The following is a 20,877-nucleotide window of genomic DNA, read 5'->3' as shown; positions in this document are numbered from 1 at the left end:
CTTCAGGTGTTCTAAAACACTTGAATATGGAACAAATACATAACATTATAAAAATCCACATGTAAATTTATGACCCAGTTCTTCAATGCAGAATTGACAAAACTGACACACAGTACATGAACAAACTACTTATCATTGTTAACTGCAGTGTTTTAAGAAAGTCCCCTAACATGAGAAATACAGCAATGTTAAGACGCTTAGAAATTCTTTATGTGTTAGACTGAAATTTGGCAATATTAAAAAAAAAATCAGAAAAAATGGTCTGATTTTTGACACAGTTTCTATTTTTTTCTGTACAGGTTTAAAAATTCTCACTAAGTAGCAAAATCAAGCTGAAAATGCATTTTACAACACTACAATTTGCAGGGTGAAACATTTACCTTGAGTGTAAGCATAGTCGTCTGATCCAGAACTAGAACTTCTCTGATACTTATGGCTTCCTTTTTCTCCTCCAGATCCTGGGATTACAGAAATAGGCTGAATAGGTTCTGGTGCTGCAGAACGCTCTTCTTGGTCCACTAAATTTAAAAGATTCTCAGTCGGTGCTCGACCTACTGTGATTTTAAAAATGGTTGGGTTTGGCTGAGATACCATTACCCGAGGAGACTGTGTTGGTGCACCTGCAGGTCCAGCTGGTTGAGTGTAGGTAATATATACTGGATTAACACTAAATGGAGGTTTGGGTTGTCCCGACATACCTCTGGATGGAGAGCTTGAAGGAGGAGTAGTGGCTGCATACAGCGGGTGCTGGTTTCGTTGAGATGGTTGATTGCTTATAGGTGAAGGGCTTCTGTTCATTGCAGTCCCAGGTCTTTGCGGCGGCTCAACTGTAATTTCTATTTTATTCATGGAACCTTTGGATAAACTAGGTCCAGCAAAAGGAGGAAGGTACGATACAGAGTGACCACCTTGCTTTTGAAAAGTCTGGGATGCTTGCTGATACGGATGGGGTGGGACAGTGGAAGGACTAGGAGGCATGAAAACATGTGAACTCTGGTGACTCAACTGAGGAGGTTGAACTTGGTGTTGAGGAGAGCCAAAGGGAGAGGGACACTGGGATGCCGGTGGTGATCGAAAAGCCGACTGAGGGATCTGGGGTTGTTTTGGAGAATACTGAGAAGGTTGGTAGTTCTGTTGATGTGGATATACAGGTAGAGGACGAGGATAATGTGGAACTGGGCCCTGTGGCGATGAATGCCACTGTGTATTCTGAGGAGTCTGTCGTCCTGAAGAACTTTGAGATGTTTGTCTAATATAAATAGAGCCAGGAGTCCCATAAAGATTGCTTGGAATCTGTGGAAGAATTTGAAGAGCTCTGGGTACACTCTGTCCAGAGGGGAGGTTTTGTGATACTGTAACAGTAATGGGATTTGTACTGTACCGAGGTATGTGCATATACGTGGGAGGGCCTTGCATAGCAGACGTGTTCATTCCTGGTTGTATGGAAGATGGCTGTGGAGGTGGCTGTGGAGGAGGAGTAGCTGCATTTCTATTCTGGTCATTCACAAAAAATGGATTGTAACTAGGAGAAGCTGCCACAACGGCGGGAGCAGAATGTGGTTCTTGAACTAAGCAAATCAGCTGTTTACCTGCCGTGCGCTGCGGGTCAATGTGTCCATCGCTTGAGCTGTGTACCAGTGTACGACCACCATTAAGTTGAGCTCCATCCCCCGCGTGATAGCTGGTATGAGGATGAATACCCAGATTAATGTGCAAAAGGCTATTTCTGTTCATTCTGGTGTCATCAGGGCTGTGGTACTCCATATACAAATACTTGCTGCTCTCCTGTGCGAGGGCTCGACAACAAGCATCGAGGTTGTTGTTGTTCTAGGAGCAAGAACAGACACCTATTACTGCCACAGAGCACAGGAAAGAGCCAGCACTCTGTGTTCAACATTCAGCTGAGGCCACAACCAGGCCTAGCCTGGACACAACTAGGGGTAGCGTTTCATACACAGGTATTGTGAAATAAAGATATGGTATGCAAGTAATACATAGCTCATATTGCATCTGGCAAAATGCTCTGGTAACACTAGTTACACTAGGACATATCAAAAAAAAACAAGTCCAGTTTCAGAAAAGCAATGGTTACAACTCTCTGCAGGTTCTTCAAGGAACAAGTCTGTACAATTAACTACTTCTAGTAACAACACAAATCAAACTAGATCAAAATTGCAAACTCAGAAAAAGCAAAACAAAAATGCAGATAACATTTCAATGTTTATCTGAGTGTTTACTGCTTTCACTTTCAGTTTACTGTTTACCTGACTATTTCTCTTCACCCAGAAGTTTAAAAACCCAACATTTTAAACCAGCTTTTACTAGTAGAACAGTATTTAATACCTTAACAATGAAGTCAAAGTATTGCTTGAAGAAGTCTTGGGGATTCCATAAAGAACGTTACAATTCCAAGCAAATTTGAACTGCCTTTAAGAATTCAAGGCTTAAGGCTAAAAAAGGTTTATTCATACATCAGTAAGAAATCAAATAACCCTTTTAAATGTTTGATTTGTTCTGTGGTGGTGGCAGTTGAAACTATACAGACAATAAATTATGAATCAAATGAGAAATATAATGGGGAATTCCTTTTCCCTTCTTGCCCTCTACACTAATTTTAGCTTAATGTAGTCTGTTGAAAGAACAACATAAATTATAGCTTTTCCAAATGAGTAAAATCACTAGAAAGCATTCCAGATGGTGGATTTATTTTTCTCCCCACTTTATCATGTAACAGCCTCCATCAGCTGTGGTTCAGATTTTAATTTAAATAGTAGCTAAAGAAAACAAATTTCACTTTAAGTTCAACTAAATCTGGCCCTTAGCACCCTTTGTTAAACATGACCCAAGACCGGTACCTTCTGTGACAGAGGTGAGCACCTCCTTCCATGGCAAGTGTGTACATATTTATATATGCACACACACCCCTGCCTTCCTCAGTGTGCTAAAATTACCATTCTAAGGAATGGACATTAATAATGGCTGCACTTCTATTTTAAGCACTATCACTATATAAATTTTATGCGTGTATTACATATATACACATATTGCCTTGCAATACAATTTTCAACAGCCACTGGCTGAAAAGTCATATTACATTTCTTTTCTCATGGACTATACCTAGTCAGTCTTAATACCAGAGTGAAGATAATTTTCCCAAAATTTAATATAATTTCACATTCAGATGAGCTCATATATTCTGTATCTTCTCATATGAAGAGTTACTACTAAACATGACAGAAGAGTCCAGCACTTGAATAGGAAGAGCTATCACTCTACAGACACTTCTCCCTGACAACCTCCCTTCATGCTGAGCTCTCCTTCTAGACATCAGTGATCACTGGGAATATCCAGACATATCACTAAAAATTAAGACCAGAATATGTGGGAACCAGACCTTGTAATAACAACCAGCACCACAATGCCAAAACAGCGGTCTCCAAAAAGTGAACCTCTACCATCAGCCACTTGCCATCTAAACAGAACTTCTTGAAGAGAGCCTTCAGTTTCCTTAGGTCACTTGGTCAGGGTGCAGGTAAAGAGAACATATACAGGACAGGCTCTGATCTGATTTTATCAGGGTATGGAATATATTTGTTATTCCAAAGGACCCTCAATTTTTGACAGGTTTGAAACTCCAAACTGATTTAAATCTAGAGCATTTATTGCAAATGGTTATTGGAAATCAGCTACCATCTTTAAACTATAAAGTGGGTTTGGAAAAAAAAAAATCTATACTTTAAAACATAACAAGTATTTGCTAAGCAAAGTTAACTAGCTATCCAGAATGCCATATAATAGATACAGAACACCATATGCTTCTGCAGCATTATGGGTTCTTTAATTTTATCAGTTTAAAAATGTCTATGACAAACACAGTTCATCAAAAGGATCGTGTACTAAACAGTACAGAAGATAAGACTGTCAGGATAAGTAAAGCTTTAAATTGAAGGACTTCCCCTGCTTTACATTTGTCTGAAAGGAATTAATTTTTATTTGTATGATTTAGAAAACAAAATGCAAAAATTGCAACCCCTGTTCTCAGTAAACCTACTCATCTGCCAGGGACAGGCAGGAATCAAGTACAGCTTTCCAACCTCAGCCATGGCCACACAAGGCCAAACCAGATCTTGCATGTTTCTACTCCATTCCTGATTCCTCTCATTAACTGAAGGTATTCCCAAATGACCACTACTTATTATATGTGGTAATTTATTATCACTTCCAATTTCTGATTTTAGATGAAGGCAGAAGGATGAAATGGAAAGGAAAAGGAGTGCAGAGAGAAGAACCACCACCTGAACTAGAAAGAGAGAAGTACAACTAAACCCCTGGAGAGCATACCCTGAAGAGGGAAAACTGTCAGATTGCTAGCTAAGTCCAGCTCCTTATCTTGGAAGGATGAGTGACTGCTTACTAAAACCTCCTCCAGTATATGTATGTTATTTATGTAGCCATCATCAATTGACATCCTATTAGTCACTTTATTATCCATATGCATACAGTCACAGGTCACACAGACAATGAAAAACATCAGAGCAAAATAACCTCCGCAAACCTAAGTGAGGAATGATAGAATTTTTGTATCTAAAAGACAAGATGGATATGCAAGTAATGGAGTCTTCCAACCTTTTAAAATACAACCAGGAAAATGAAACCCTATGCTCCACATGTACTACTAAAAAGGGTTTTCATACTGAACTCTTAGTTTATGCCAAAATAAAATACACAGACTTGTCACCATACCTGAAGCATGCACTGAGATACCACCCCTTCAGGTATCTCAGGGAAACGCTGCCGGAGATCATGGAGTACCTGCACGTCAAGCTGTTGGCTGCCCTGCGCCATGCCAGATGGATGATGTTCCAGATTACCAGAGAACGGAAGTCAACAGACCTTCCAGTGATTGTGGTCTTCTGAGGCTTCTGGCATTTTCTGTAAGAAAGAAAACACAATCTTTTAAGCCATCACAACTTTTTGTCCTTCCCAAACCGCTTGCGTAGAAAACTACCATAATGCATTTTAACTACCAAGAGAGACAATAGCTTAAACGTAAGGGTGGGAATAATCATGTCTCAAATAGTAATATTAAAACACTTAACATACCACAGGTATGTCTATATGGCTTTGCACTGGAATGTGCTAGTTCAGGTCTTTACTCAGTCCCACTGTGGCACCATGTGTAACTTTAATAATTGTGACCCGCATAAAATGGAACTGTTATATATTTACTCCCTGTGAAATTCTGAACAGTCTGCAGAAAAGAATGAAGTTATCATCAAGTACACATGTCTTATTTACAACATGCTAGAAATAATAGGCTGGAAAACCAAGTAGCTGTTCTATTAACAGGATTCAAACTCTTCTGTCTTTACATCACTACAAATCCAAGAAGTCAGAAGCAATTTTTGGGAAACTGAACAAGAATTAAATAAGAGTTTAAAGAGACCTTTGCAGGATTAGAAAAGCATCTACGTAAGATTTTTGTAAAGTACTTATTACATTCATACTAACATAATGAGTGACAAAAACCAAACAAAAAAAAAATCCCCTACACCTCCTTCCATTTAAAAATTCTTGTATTCAACAACTAAAATATTCTGAACTTCAATATCCAAGGACTACTGGAGGGCAAATATAGTCTGAGTCAACAAACGCTTTTTGCACTTGTGGCTCATGATCACAGCAGTAACCAAAAGGCAGCTGATGTCTAAGTAAAGATTCACAAAAACTTCGCATGAGGTGCTGCATGACACAGTCTCTGTTACACATACATCTATCACTGCTAAGCTTCAAAAGCCTTTCCAACAGTACTGCTCAGTGGAATTTTTAACTGTAGAGAATGCACTGCTATGTTCAAAAAGGAAATGAGAATCAGATACCAGCAGAGCTGGTGTTTAATAATATATTAGCTACCCAAAGTCCCAAGTTTAAATCATGCTTATCTTGACCTCAGTGCAACTGTGGGTGGCACATGGCACAGGTATTCAGTCAGCTTTTCATTTGTTAGTTCAACTTTCAGCAGCAGCCTCCAGCAGCACAACAGACCAGCAAATGCACACATACCTCTAGCCACTAAAATTCCAACAGTTTCCTCTGGAAGTTTGATTTATAGGCAAGAAAACAGAGTATGTATCTTCAAAGGAAAGTGTCAGGTTTAGGGTATAAAAAAAACCTTTGGTTAAAGTTTTAGGGGTATAAAATGCAGGAGTCAAGTCCAGTCCATGATGTGTGGCTTTGCATGTGGACAGCCCTCAGGTGGCATCAGCACTCACTGAACAACACCTGTGCTCACAGAAAGGGTCCCTCTCTGGCCCACCTCATACATTCCAGTACCCAGTATGACATCTGCCACGTCACACACTTTTTCAAGATAAATGAGACAAGTCTAAAGAACAGTGAGGTAAGTGAATTATCTTGCTGTGACTTAAGAAATACTGCAATAAACGTATATTGTACATCACAATTCATTTCTGTCCACTGCTGTATTGCTTTTTTTAAAAGGAAATGAAGCTTCCACAAGAAAATTCCTGTCTACACTCACAATAAGGGGTTTTTCAGAAAACTATTTTTTTTTGTAAATGATGAACAAACATTATACTCTTAAAGGCAGAGCATCACAAGAATACTCAAAGAAAACCTGACAGCAATCAAGCTCCCTGTGTTTCTGGACAACTCTCATTATCCCAGGAGGCAAAGGCTAAAATGCAGTAATGAAGGAGTACCCTACCACAATAAATTGCAGTTAAACCTCTGTTTTAATTGCATTTAATAATAATTAAATTGCAGTTAAAACTTCTGGAATAACAAATGATGGCATCTGAAACAGAAGTTAATAATTATAAAAATTTCATTTGCATGGGCAAGAGCCTTTGCATCATTTCTCTCTTAAAATAAAAGTTTAAATATAACATGGGTGACTGTAAATGTAACACGTGGACTCAAGATTCATCATCAACACATTCAATGTTTTTCTACTACAGTTTTAAAATAACAGAAGCTAACTTTTTGTTTTCTAACATTTCCCAAATATGTGTGGTGAGCAGAGGTGTAACACAAAGTAATTGGCAGTTACTGGCCAAGTATGAATTTTATCAAACTTCTAAACACAATGGGTAACAAAGTTCCATTTTTATTTTGAGGAGTTGAAGCTTCCAGCCTTTACAGTTACACAGACAGCCTTAAAAAGCCTACAAGAAACCCAAAATAATTACTGGGAAGCATGAACTAACACACAAATCATTCTGAAGTCCTTGGATTACATAGCTAAGCTACTGTGGAAATTTGTTGGGGTCTTTTTCCGCCAGCCAACACCACAAAATTTACTATTGTCATTATGTACAAGCCCAGCCTTTTGTCCTACCTATTGTCCAGCATTTTGTTCAGCTTATTCTACTTGACCTGACTACAAGTGACTGCACATTTTCCACTCTAAGCAGGCACGAACTGGCTGGAATACAATACCCACTTCCCATGTTGCTCCACAGCACATGGCAGGCAGAGAACCAAGTTATTCAGAGAGCCAAGGGCTTACAGCAAAGGCTACACAGCTGAGATGCTTAGACAAGAACTCCTGCTGAGCCACAACACGCTAGGAAAGCAATCCTTCAAAGACTTTCTTCCACAGCATTCCCAGGCTAAGGGACACACTGAGGTGCCTTACATGACCAGCCTTGTAATTACTGAAAGTTCAATGCATCAAACACCAACCCAAAGTCAAAATGAAAACAAGATGTTTCATCTGTAGCTTTCAGGAAGGAGTTGAGAATACCCAAAGTCTAGATTAGAAGTATCCCATAAAGATGGAATAAATTAACAGTGCTAAATACATGGCAGTTCTAATGGCAAAACCACAGCATATTGTCACAGAATTGGTCCCGATGTGTTAACACACAGAGCTGACCTCGGGAGCCACTCAGTGAACCACAGGGATTAAGCAAACCATAACTCAAATCCTAAAGAAATACAATAATTTGCCTTTTCACACCTTTTACATGCCCAAATGATACGTACATGAAAACAGTATATTTACATTCAACTCCTCCTTAACCAACTTGTGTCGATTAGGAGTTAAGAAAACAACCAACAGTTACATCAATCAACTGATGCCTCTTTTCTGAAAGAGTAAATAAAAAAAGCAGAATGACTACAGTCTTGATCCTCCCCAAGATCTGTTCAAATATCTTGAGAAGGAATCTTTTCTGCTACTGTCATTTTTGAAGCACTAAATCAATTTAAATAAAGACACCTAAATTGCCAGGAATAAGATCCAATTGAAACTAAATTATGTCAATAAATACTAATTATGAGAATCAATACTATCTGAAAATGTATAAATTATGTACTGATGTGCACTTATACAATTACTATGTACGGAACAATTAAGTAATTCCTGAGTGAATTTCCAGAAAACAAGCTACCTGGAAGACAGTTTCTTAGGCCTTAATAATTTAAATTTAATTGTTAAGAGTTTTATAACAATAGTTGAGCATCGAAGTGTAAGAAGAAAAAATCAAGAAACAGAATACAAAAATAAAAAAAAATCAGCTTACAGAATCATAAATATACTGGGGTCAGAAGCTACACACAAGGAATATCAAGTCCAGCTCCTTGCCCTGCACACGACAGCCCCAAGAATCCTACTGTGCCTGAGAGCACTGTCCAAACACTTCTTGAACTCTGTCAGGCTTGGTGCTGGGACCACTTCCCTTTTCCAGCGCCCAGCCACCCTCTGGGTGAGGAACCTTTTCCTGATACCCAACCTAAACCTCCCCTGACTCAGCTTCAGGCCATTCCCTCGGGTCCTGTCACTGGTCACAGAGCAGAGATCAGTGCCTGCCCCTCCTCTTCCCTCATGAGGAAGTTGTAACTGCAGTGAGGTCTCCCCTCAGTCTCCTCCAGGCTAAGCAAGCCCAGTGCTCTCAGTTGCTCCTCCAGACCCTTCACCACCCTCACAGACTCCTTGGTTAATTACAACTCACAAAAACTGAACAGCTTTCTCCACCTTTCTTCTCACCCTCAGTCAACTCAACTGTACTAACGTGACCTGTTAAAACAATTTAAAAACCAAAACAAACACTTTTTAGTAGTTGAACAAGCTTTCTCTGCATAAAGCACACCCACTGAACATCATACCACTGCATAAAGGAAGATGAAAATGTAAAACGGGTAAAGGGATACAGGACCAAGAACACCACACCACCTTCCACTTTTCAGCACACGTCAGTCGTCTCATCAGTTAAAGTCATAACAAAAGGACACCTTCACCTGAAGCAGATTTGTAATAAAACCAAAAGCTGTTCTTGTATAAACAGCACTAAATAAGGATGGGGATTTTACCAAATGCTGTCAATACTGGAGTTAGCAGAGACCATGCTGTGGCACTGCAAGAAAGCTGCCCATCAGCTGAGCCCCAAAGTTACCACCAGATACCAGGTCAGAACTGAAACCACACATCAAACTCCCCATCACTTGCTCACCATCCAAGCAATACTAACACTATCCTCTACAAAAACTCTTTCTGAAAACTGTGGCAGATCAATTGATTATAGGCAGCAGCTCTTTACCACTGGAATGATTCCACTCCCTGCATCTCTGCTGACACACTGGTTAAGTGTTTCCAAAGGCCAGGATACTGTCCATATACTGCTTGCCAACAGTAACACATGAGAAGACAAGAGACTAATTAGCTCAGACAACATATTTAGAAAGCACTTTATTAGATTGAGTATTAGTATCTTTGGGGTTTTAGCTACTACTGTCATTTTAACAAATAAATATCATTTCAGCCATTACTGCATCATCACATCCCAATTCCACTTCTGTATTTCAGTACTCAAGTAGATGTTAAGGTGTATAATTATTGTGGTACTTCCTACAGTGACTGCAAACACACAGCAGAAAAGCTGTTGAAGAGCAACGTTTTTGTAAATCAGCTTGTTTAGAACCATGACATTTAAGATAAAAATTCAAACTGAGTTGCTTCACACAAAGGATTAAGTATGCAAAAATGTGGTTTTTAACATCCCATCCCACACATACCTATTATTTAATAGGCATCAATTACAGTCCTGTAAACATGCCCAGCATATGACCTGGCTGCAGATGCAATCATGTAATCCTACCTCTAATCCTTGAGCAGCCTCTAGAACCACTGTTACCTTAAATTCAAAGGTGCCTGCCTGCAACAGAAAATTACATTGGCTGTAATTGTTAAAAATCATCACAACCTATTAATTCCAATGCGGAAAAGGAAGACAACAGATTTGTACATTAAGTTTGCATTTATTTAACCATTCAAATAAGCAAAAACAATTAATCCCACAAGTATCACAACACTTAGTAACATCAACCCAGCTAAAACATTGGATTGCTCTTGCAGCAAAGGCAGGCAAATGATTTTATGGTAATGTGACACCTTCACAAAGACTTGCTAGCTCGAAGACCTTAAAATCTCAGAAATACAAGAAACTAAAGTGTTTTAACAGTGCCAAGAGCAATTTTTCCTCACAACCATCTTCAGTCACACACTCACTGTATAAACATGATATAAGAGAAACACCAAAGATTATTTTTCCTTGCTACCGTCCAGCTAAAATAATTTTTAGGATTATATATAGCTAGGCACAACTTGTTCACCTCAGAAATTAGAATGCCTATTTGTTAAGAGAAGTTTTCTTTATTTACAGGGTAATACATCCCACAGCTTTGGGACTGTACTGCTTCACACAGTAGGAAAGACACAACAGAACTTATAGACATTCTGTCAGTTCATACAGACTTGCAAAGTTCAACAAAGCAGAATCCAAGCAGTCAAGCTTAGCTTTTAAAGCTGAGCTCAGCATGCTGCTGACACTGTTCTGAATGACTGGCTATGTCAGTAAAACCACAGCTTCATGGTTTGGCAAACTGTCTTCTGATGAACAGTCATTCACTTGTGTAAAAGATCATAAAACCCCTGCATGGTAGGAAGGCAATGTGAAGCACAAAAAAGAGGTATACAGCAGAATGAAACTAAAAATAAAGCTGACTGTTGACCAATCGATCTCTTATGGTAGTTATACAAGCTCTCCTGACAATTCCATATCCCTGCCCATTTATCCATTCAACAGTTACCCAGATGTGTCATGTGATGGCCTAGAACAGCTAACAGCTCAGAGTACTGAAGTGGAACATTAATCATTAAAATCATCATGATTAGAAAACTATCATCTTGGATGAAAAAGGAGCATAGATAAACAAAATCATTCCTTCACTTGTTTGGGTTTTTTTGTGGTGTTTTTTTTTTTTTTTGTTTTGTTTTGTTTTTTTTTCCCAGTAGCTTAAACTTAAGCAGTGATCAGTTTTATCCATGTTTTAAACTCTTTTCACAGACTCATTTATATAAATGACTAATACTGCAATACAGTGTGGTGTGTCATCACACAAAAACAATATATAACTCTGAGGTAACAGAAACCTGGACAGAGGAAAACCAATTCTGGCCGAACAGTGACACTGCCTAGAAACACAACTCAAGCATAAAAAGGTTTCATCTCTAACTTGTGCACAAACGTGTTAATTACACAGGTTGTTACAAAAATTCAAAAAATCATTAGCAATCACTGTTCCCTCTTAGGCATGTGTTTTATGTTGTTTTGTGTGCTTTAGTATTTGCTTTGTTTTTCTCCCTTTAATTACACTCTGCCATCCTTATGGGCCATCAACATTGAAATGAACTAGTGTTTAGTGTTACTCATGTATTGTTTCTCTCTTCCAGCTACATCACAGAATCATTAAGGTTGGAAAAGACTTCCAAAATCATCAAGTGTAACCTCTGACTGAATACCACCATGCCCACTAAACCATATCACTGAGTGCCATGTCTACCCATTTTCTGAACACTTCCAGGGACAGTGACTCCACCGTTCCCTGGGCAGTGTACCCCCATGTTTAACCACTCTTTCAGCAAAGAAATTTTTCCTGATATCCAGCCTGAACCTCCCGTGGCCCAACTTTAGGCCAGTTCCCTTTGTTCTACCTCTACTTATCTGGGAGTAGACACAGACCCCCACCCAGCCTTGCCATTCTCTGGACATGCTCCAGCACATCAAAGTCTTTGCAAAGAGGGATCCAAAACTTGTCTTTTCAAACTAAATATTTATATAGAGACATTATTTATTCCATTTCTTTGGAAGCAAAAGGGGTGAAGCTGATCCCTATCCTATGTACAAGTCAAACCTCAACAAAGAAGAATTTACTTTTAATAATTATATTACACCAGGAAATAGTAAAAACTGAATGCTAATGAGAAGACCATTTAACTGGAACAATGACGCTCCTTTTAGCAAGTAGCTAAGAGGTTCTTGGCCAGTAATTCCTCTACTAAGTAAGTTACAGCATCATCTGGTTGGGATGAGACTCTCAAAGGTCAGCCCAGTTACAAAGCCCTGCTGAGGGAGCACTAGACCAGGTGGCTCAAAGCACTGTCCAGCATGACCCGGAACACTGCTAACAATGGAGCATCATTGTCTGGGCAGACTGTTCCAGTGCCTCACCACCCTCATCAGAAATTTCTTCCTTATGTCCAATCTAAACCTACTGTCTTTCCATGTAAAATCATTGTCCCTCATCCTGTCATGACAGACCTTGGTAAGAATTCTCCCCTAATCTTTCCTCTAAGCCTCTCGTACACTGAGAAGCTGCATCACAGTAGTAAATACCTCAAAGGAACTGATGGCTCTCTCACTCCAGTGAGCAAGTAGAAGCAGCTCTCACTACAGAGCAAAGTTACAAAAGAGAAAGTTTCCAAGGCAGGGGGATAGCTCAGGAAAGATGCTACTATGCCACAAATACCAGCTTCCAGAAGGGCTCTGCAGAACACGAGGCACAACTACAAACTGCAAATGCAAGTGAGTTTGTACAGCTCACAGACAATCCTGAGGTTAGCACAAGTTATCACAACTGCACCCAAAGCTGTGAGAACAATGAACTGCCTTTCTTACGAGGACATATGATCTAGGATTTGTGACTGAACACTTGTGAAATGAGGCTGTGGCTGGGAAAAATCCTGCGTGAAACAGTACACTGTCAGATTTCTTAATTCATCGACTTCTGTGTTGGCCCTGATAAAAACAGTTTTATGATGATGGAAAAAGTTTTTGGTAGTGATATCCTATTCTGGGAATCAAAATGAGCCAGAAAGGATACAAGAAAATGTGAAACTTAGTATATACTACAAAGCACTGAAGAAGGTCTACTGTAAATCCATTGATCATAAACTTCAGCTTTTTCTTCATTTTTAAGTACAGTCTGCTATTCATATTTGCAAGTTTAGCAACTATTAGAAGCTGAGGTTTATAAGGAGAGAAACGGAGCTAACAGAGTGCAAAAGTACTGGACTATTGTTTCATACACCATCTGTTTGAGAAAGTGAGCTTCTTTCTCAGAAGTTTGAGATTAACACATCTCAAAGAAGCAATGTCTCCAAATATTGCTATGGACACTGAGTTATCTGCAGAGCACCAGTCTGAATCCTGACCACCACAACAGGAATTCAATATTGTTCCTGCCGGAGATGTTTAGTAGCTCCTACACAAGGTGATTCTCAGCATTAACTCCTACTCCTACATGACAAATTCATTGCTATGTACTGAATTCAGCTGTAACACATTCGGTACAGGCTTTGTTCCTAAGATATATTTACAAGTCAAAACACGACTCTCTCCACAAGACACTTCTACAAAATGAAGCACTGCAAGTACTTCTGCAGGACTTCAGATCAGTAATAATTCACTAAAGCTGGAAGTTGCAAAAAGTCTCAATAGAGAAATAATAACTTAAAAAAGCCCCAACAACAAACCCAACAAATTTGGATTACTCACACTGAATTTGTAAAATTTTGGTGTTACCTACACTCATAAATCAGCTGTTACACCTTTCAATGGCTAGTCACAAAATTAGCCTAAATTTGCCCCTTACTTTTCTTTGATTTTTTCACTTTGACTTGGGCTCTCCCTATTAAAAATGACTGCTCTAAACAAATGAATTGTTATCAATAAATCTGAAAGAGGCTCCACTTGCAGAGTAAAAGCAACACAATCACGCTGATTGTCTAAGCCTGCAGATACTTCTATAAAAGGCACAGCACTGCACTTCACACATTCAGGGCTATACTTTTTGAACTTTTAACCAGTTTTATACTCGGGTGGCTCAGAAAACAATTTTATGAAAAAAGCTTGGCCATTCCTCTCAGAGTGAGCTGAAGCTGTGCAATAACTACAAAATATAAATTCACTTAGTCAAATGTGCTGTGATCCAGCAATAGGATGAGTTATAATAACATAAAATTTGAAAAATAAAATCTAATAATTTATGCTGCCACAGAAAATTTCATCTATTTGAATTAAAACTTGAGGTATTAGAATTAAACAACTATCAAGGCAGAAAGAAGAGGACAAAAGTTTTATATCATATATTTTGTTTTTTATAAGTTCTATATTATATTTATGTTTAAATACCACGTCTCCTGCTTCTAAATGCCCATAAGACTTTTGTGATGGCTTGCCGTAGTAGTGTTGCAAACAACAGTTTAAAATAAACAGACCAGAACAGAATTTCTCTGTTAAGTCTCTGATGAGTTTTCTTATGACAAATCTTGAAAATACTCTATATTCAATACACTGAATCAAAGGTTTCTACTTTGTTGATATCTGAATATATGGAAAAGCTTTACAGGATGCAGGCAATTTCTGTAACACACCTTGTCTTAAACATTTACATTTTTCTGCATCATTGAGAAAATGATAACAAAGTATATTTACACCATAAAGTAGAAGTATTCCTTGTCCTGCAAAGACAGGAGAGACTGTAATTACCACTAATTTCAGGTTAAGTGACCTGTGTAAGTTTATTAGCAGCCCATGTAAGTGACAACTCTGCAAAAAGCAACATCAATTGCAGACTGCCTGCACACTTTATTCCCTACATTTCTACATCCAATATGGTCAGAAAGGAGATAACGATATTGGGAAGCACAACATTCAACACTCTCTGGCCTGATGACCACCAGCCTCTCCTCACTTTGACCACTGAAACTAGAAGAAAAACCCTAGACTGGAAAGAAGTGGAGTGAAGCGATGACGGAACCATCTTTGAGGACCCCCAGCAAACACAAACTGATGGAAGACATGACCCTTCATACATGGAACTGAGGAGGGAAGCAGACAAGCACATATTAACAGGAACAAAAAGAAACAAAACGGGAGAAAGCTGACAAGAGAAAAAACAATGAACAGACAGAAGTCAATACAGAACAACAGTACAGAAAAATATGAACCATACTCACTACAGCAGAAAACAACTTCAATTTTTAAAGTTTAGAATTAAACTTTGGTGGCCTATGTAAATTTCTTTGACATGAATAATTACTATAAAATATGATTAACAAGTTATGCAGCATGCCTGTCTTTTCTATCATTCCAGAAGAATTTGTTAACATAAGGAAATCTAACATGAACCTTGCTGATTCTGTGGTATCTTCTGACAAGTCTTTGCATGAACACCTGCTCATGGGAGTGTTGCAAGACAGTCACGTAACGAGGTTCCACACCACATTATATTAATGTTATTTATGTTTATTGCAATATAACATATTGACACATTGAGGTTATCTGTGATCACACCTGTACATGTAGAGGTGCCCAACTATGTGCCATAGTCAGGAACTGCTGTGCCCAATATCCTTGGGCAAAGCAGGAGGTACTGTAAAATAAAAATTATCATAAATACATAATACATAAATACACACAGACATGTATGTGAATGAGCTATATATGTATATATACAGGTGTCATATACACCCTAGATTATGGTGGGTTTTTTTGGTTTTTTATTTTTTTTTGCTTTTGGGGGCAGAGAGGGAAGAATGCCTTAAAATTAGATTGTTGTTTTTACAACAGAAAGTCTCTGCAACATCAGACTACAATCATCTTCTATTAACATTATTTTATCTCATTTTAGCCCCAGATGGACTTTCTGGGGAGATGTGCCTTAGATACTACACGATGCAGACATTTGGAATGTTTTCTTTCTACATTGACTTCAGCATTCTCTATCAAAAAATACTAATGGGATACAAAAAAAAAAAAGAAGATGTCTGGTGAAAGGAAAGCTGTTTCCACTCTTTCCATAAGCTACATCTGTTGCAGGAAGAAGCACTGGCATACTGGCATGTAAGCTAGTGTCTAAACAATCACCACTCAGATAAAGCTGTAGCTGTCCTGTCTATGGAATTGCTTGAATAGTAAATCTCTGTAAGGAAGTCTCAATATTATTTCAGATTCACTTGTTCCATCATCTTGGGCCAGAAATGGGATAAGCCAAAAGAGATAATGGAAAGACTAGAATGTGAATACAGTTGTTCATCCTAAAATGCACTGATGCATTCCTGCCAAAATTCTTGTACAGCTTCAGACCTTGAAGAGTATTCAGTATCTTTACCTAATGAAAGCTTTAGAATATCTTCTTCTTACAGAGAGCTCCAAACCAGGTGGGTTTAACACCTGAGAAACTACAGATAACAGCAGGAAAATTATAGCCACCTACATGAAACCTTTTCATGAACAAAATTAATTTCTGCCTAGAGTCACAGAATGGGTTGGGTCAGAAGGGATTTTAAAGATTACCTAAATCCAGACCCAATGCCATGGGTAGTGACACCTTTTCACTATATTTATACATGTGTGTGTGTGTGCGTATGTAGACGTTTGTTAATATATTTTTATTATTAATATTTCTTGTATTTATTGCTTCTCCCAAATTAAAAACCTAATAGCTATTCAGTAAATTCTTCTGTTCCCAATTCAATGTAGTATCCAAAGTCTACACATTTGAAAAAAAAAAATCAATACTTATAGCTAGAATATTCTATTCTAATAATGGAGCAGTCTTCATATTGTCAAATAACTTTCATGCTCTTCTGTGCATTCTGAGCACAATTTTAAACTGACTTTTTTCTAGCATTTATTCTAATTTCCTTATTTTTCCAAAATTAAATTGGAAGATTAATGAATTACAATCACATGTAGGCCAGCTATAGTTACATAAAAGCACACACTCCTCCTAAAACCCACACATTAGCTCTCCCTCCAAGGCTTTAAGTCATGACTTTGGTAAGTTAACCAAAGCTGTGTTTGCAGTCTGGACACCTTAGTTACTCAATTCAATGACACTGCCTGCAAAGGCAGGTTGGCAGTATTCAGGTCATCAGTCATAACATTTGTTTATTTTTGTTGGCCTGACACCAGGCCAGAAAATTTCAAATCCAAGTGATGAGATTAACACAATTCCTGGCTGTAGCATGTGTAACTTTTTACATACAGCTGAGCATAAAAGACCAATTTCAGGATTTATGGAGTTTTGCGGGTAACCCAGTAAAGCAATAGCTAAAGAACTGTTGAAACATTGTGCTGTGCTCAGGGCTCTTCACCTCCATCAGAAACGAAGATTGGAACTGACACCCACCCAACAATCTGTGTGTCTCAGATGCACTACAGGAACACAAAACCCTGTCTTTCACCTGATATGTCACAGTGGTTTCCTTTGATTAGATACTGCAGCAAAGGAAGAGATGTGGTATTAACCAATCTCCCAGCGTCCATATGGTTTGTAGAAAGCAACAACGTGGCGCATGCCCAGCTCTTCAATTAGTAACTAAGAATTTCAACCTTTTCAAATCAGTCTTCTTGTTTAACTCTCTTGAGTTTCAGAGGGGAATCATGCACAGAAAACACAGAGAGAGAAAAATAAGAAAAAAATCCAGGTCATATCTTCCCACAAATACAATGCAGTCTTATATACAACACGAGGTTAGACAGTAGAAAAATCTAAAGTTTAAAATAACTTGCTGTCTCCCCCTGGCCAGCCAAGCACAACTGCCACCACAGCATTCCCCTGAGGCCAGTAAGTGACACAAAATGCCTGACCTGGACAAAGAAGCACAAAGTGAGAGATTTGTATATTTCTGAACAAAAAGACCCCTAACAGCTGAAAGCAAAAATATATTAAAATAACATTGTAATCTGATGCCTTGATTCCAAAATCATAGCACAAGTAGTCACACCCTCTGATTCACCAAGCAGCCCAATGAGTCCTTCAGAATTCTCACATTACTGCAAACAAACTCAGCTCTAAACATTTACACAACCCAGACTCAAATGTAAGCTTTGGGTTCTCTCTGCTTTGAAAGGGGAGAGAGGAGAAGTAGGGAGAGGAAAACCTTTGACATTTTTAGTGCTGTTTAAGCACAAGCCTTATTTGATTTTGTTCTGAGTCATTCCTCCCCCACAGGATGGAAAACAATGCTACACGTTCAGTATGTGAATGGCCAGATGAGCTGAGCAATACCATAACAGACCTGTAAAGTCTGACTATAAATCATATGCAGATTTTCTGTTCCTTCTTACTGCTGGAGAAATATGCAAATTAAGTAATTAGGTACCTCAGAGAAGCATGTTCTTTGATTCAGCAGCAGCTTTAAAAAAACAAAGGTAATTCATGCTTTAAAAAATCCCAGACAATACAATAATTGATGCTTATTTTCACGACTATTGCACAACACCAGTCTTCCATTATGGTGAACCAAACTCAGTACAATTTAAAGTTTGGGAGTTTTATTGGCTGAAAAATGATGATTTTTTTTTTTTTTTAATAATATTTACCTGAGAACCAGAATCAAAAGAACCTCCAGTTGCCAGATTTACATTATAATACCATCTCATCCAACCTTACCATCTCAGCCACCTTCCAAGAAAGGCTACTGGGCTCCAGGCAGGGAATACACAAGACTTTGGATACTCAACACCTACTAATTCTCCACTACTGTCTGAACAGTTTAGGCTATAGAGTTACTCTTAATTCAAATATCTTATTATTTTATCTAATTTTCAAATGGATTAAAAGTAAATTTCACACAAATTTAAACATCTGCAGAAGACAGTGCACATTCAACTCTGTACATATTTCCTCAAATATACAATCTCTATTACTTTGATTATTTGTCAGATTTCCACACCCAACCATTCACTTTGATGAGAAAAGCAACTTTCTATGTATTTTAGACGTTAATGAACTGCGCACAGCCCACAGACAAAACAGCCTAATGAGAAACAGCCTTTATAATAACACATTTTCAAGTATGTGTAAGAGTAAAGACATTCCTTCTGTAGGAAGGCACTCCTTCATGTATTTATACATGCTCAAGTCAACTGAATCAAGTCCAGAATAAATACAAACACATAAAAACCCCCAAACAGGCACACAATTAAGCCACAGGTTCAAACACTGTAGTATTGACCTTCTATTTATTATTAATTTTATAGAAACTTTCAATGACATCATGAAAAAATCATATAAGCATGATACAATTCTATTAAAAATTTTCAATCTGCATTATTTATTACAGAAAGTAACTTCTAAAATTCAAATTATTATTTTCAAATAAGAACCAAATATTTGAAGGAAATCTTATTACTAGAAATCAAAAATATGGGTTCTTAATTTACAAATTTTTTCATACAACTGATTTTACCTAAATAAAACGGAATTTCCAAATGCATTTTACATTTTAAAAGCAGTTTTTAAATTAATAGCATAAAACAAACGTATCTCTAACAAAAACTATGTAATAAACATATCGTAGACTGGTCTGGAAGTCAGTAGAAAGACAACTTTGCAGTGAATTGTGGAATATTAGATCTACTAAGATGCTATTGAATGTTACTTCCAGAGAAGAAAAAAAAAATTCTAAAGCATCAAAAATGCAAAATAATTAACAGAAGGGAAAAAAAACACACCAAAAATTACAAACATACGACACTCAAATACCATACTCAAGCTTCTTACAAACTAACTGGGAACATGGGGGCTGTAATCTAATTCCCTTCTATGCAGAGACACAGAAATATACAGTTACAAGGGAAAAGCAATACTGAATATCCAAATTCATCATTGTTTTTGTCCAGCATACAGAGTCACAACTCAAAGCACCAAGGAAACAGCAATCCCAGCAAAAGAGAGGTGGTTTTGATACTGCTGTTGAACTCTGAAAAAACATTTAAAAATGTAAACGAGTGTGCATTAGCACAGAAACCCTTTAACTTCAGGAAATAAGCTGGGGTGGTGGTGGAGGGGGGAATCTTTGTCTAGGGAAATATTTATCATCATAAGATACTCTCCAATAACACTCACTCTGAGTGCTGCCTCAAGAGAAATTGTCACAAAGGAAGTCTCATCTGGCTATTTCATAATCACTTTAAACCTGTAAAAACACAATTCAGAAGAATTTGCTTCTCCTTTCCTTTCAATGCTTGCTCTTCCCAACACACCACCACAAATTTAGAGACCAAATGGTGACATGGGCATCACTAAAGCTAAACTTTGATTTACAAACACTAAATACTCAACCAAACTGGATCAGCTCCCTGATTCCCCTCAAAAACCTCCAATATATCTTGTGTCATAGACAGACACAAAACTCTGAGAGAGAAGCAGGCAGCCAGTGTGGGAGAGAAAGGAGTGTTAGATCAAAGTGTCAGGATGAGATGTGACCACGAACACCTCAGAGAAGACTCCTCCTTCAGGTAAGGCACAAAAACTTACTAGGAATTAGACTTGCTCATTAAGAAAGCAGTCCAAGTCCCAGTTTGAGGCTGAACTCTTTGATTCCATTTAGCAGTTTTCCTGTTACTCACAGGAACCTCATAGTTTCAAGTAACTATGTAACCAACAGTTCTGATTGCAATCAATATATCTGGTTGGTCACACTTAACCCAGAGATTTAGACACTGAAAACATATAAGATTTGTAGAAGTCTTATTTTCCATGTTAAATGATAGAAAAACG

The 20,877-nt window shown here is 38.0% G+C and overlaps 1 protein-coding gene across 6 annotated transcripts in view; it reads right to left on the bottom strand.

The window, feature by feature from the left end:
- TAB3 (TGF-beta activated kinase 1 (MAP3K7) binding protein 3) overlaps positions 1 to 20,877 on the bottom strand; it is a 43,488-nt gene that overhangs the window by 13,389 nt on the left and 9,222 nt on the right. For 3 of the 6 annotated variants that reach the window (XM_053936152.1, XM_053936158.1, XM_053936153.1), the window contains exons 2-3: positions 4,744 to 4,932; positions 381 to 1,827 (exon numbers count right to left, since the gene is read on the bottom strand). In XM_053936152.1, the coding sequence (XP_053792127.1) occupies positions 381 to 1,827; positions 4,744 to 4,845 (1,549 nt within the window). In that variant the 5' untranslated portion in view covers positions 4,846 to 4,932. Of the gene's footprint in view, positions 1 to 380; positions 1,828 to 4,743; positions 4,933 to 10,121; positions 10,141 to 20,877 lie in introns of those variants that run through there. The other 3 variants (XM_053936156.1, XM_053936157.1, XM_053936154.1) reach the window with 3 other exon arrangements.

Source organism: Vidua chalybeata, chromosome 2, assembly GCF_026979565.1.
Source record: "Vidua chalybeata isolate OUT-0048 chromosome 2, bVidCha1 merged haplotype, whole genome shotgun sequence".
NCBI lineage: Eukaryota > Metazoa > Chordata > Aves > Passeriformes > Viduidae > Vidua > Vidua chalybeata.
This window is presented reverse-complemented; position numbering and strand designations above follow the sequence as displayed.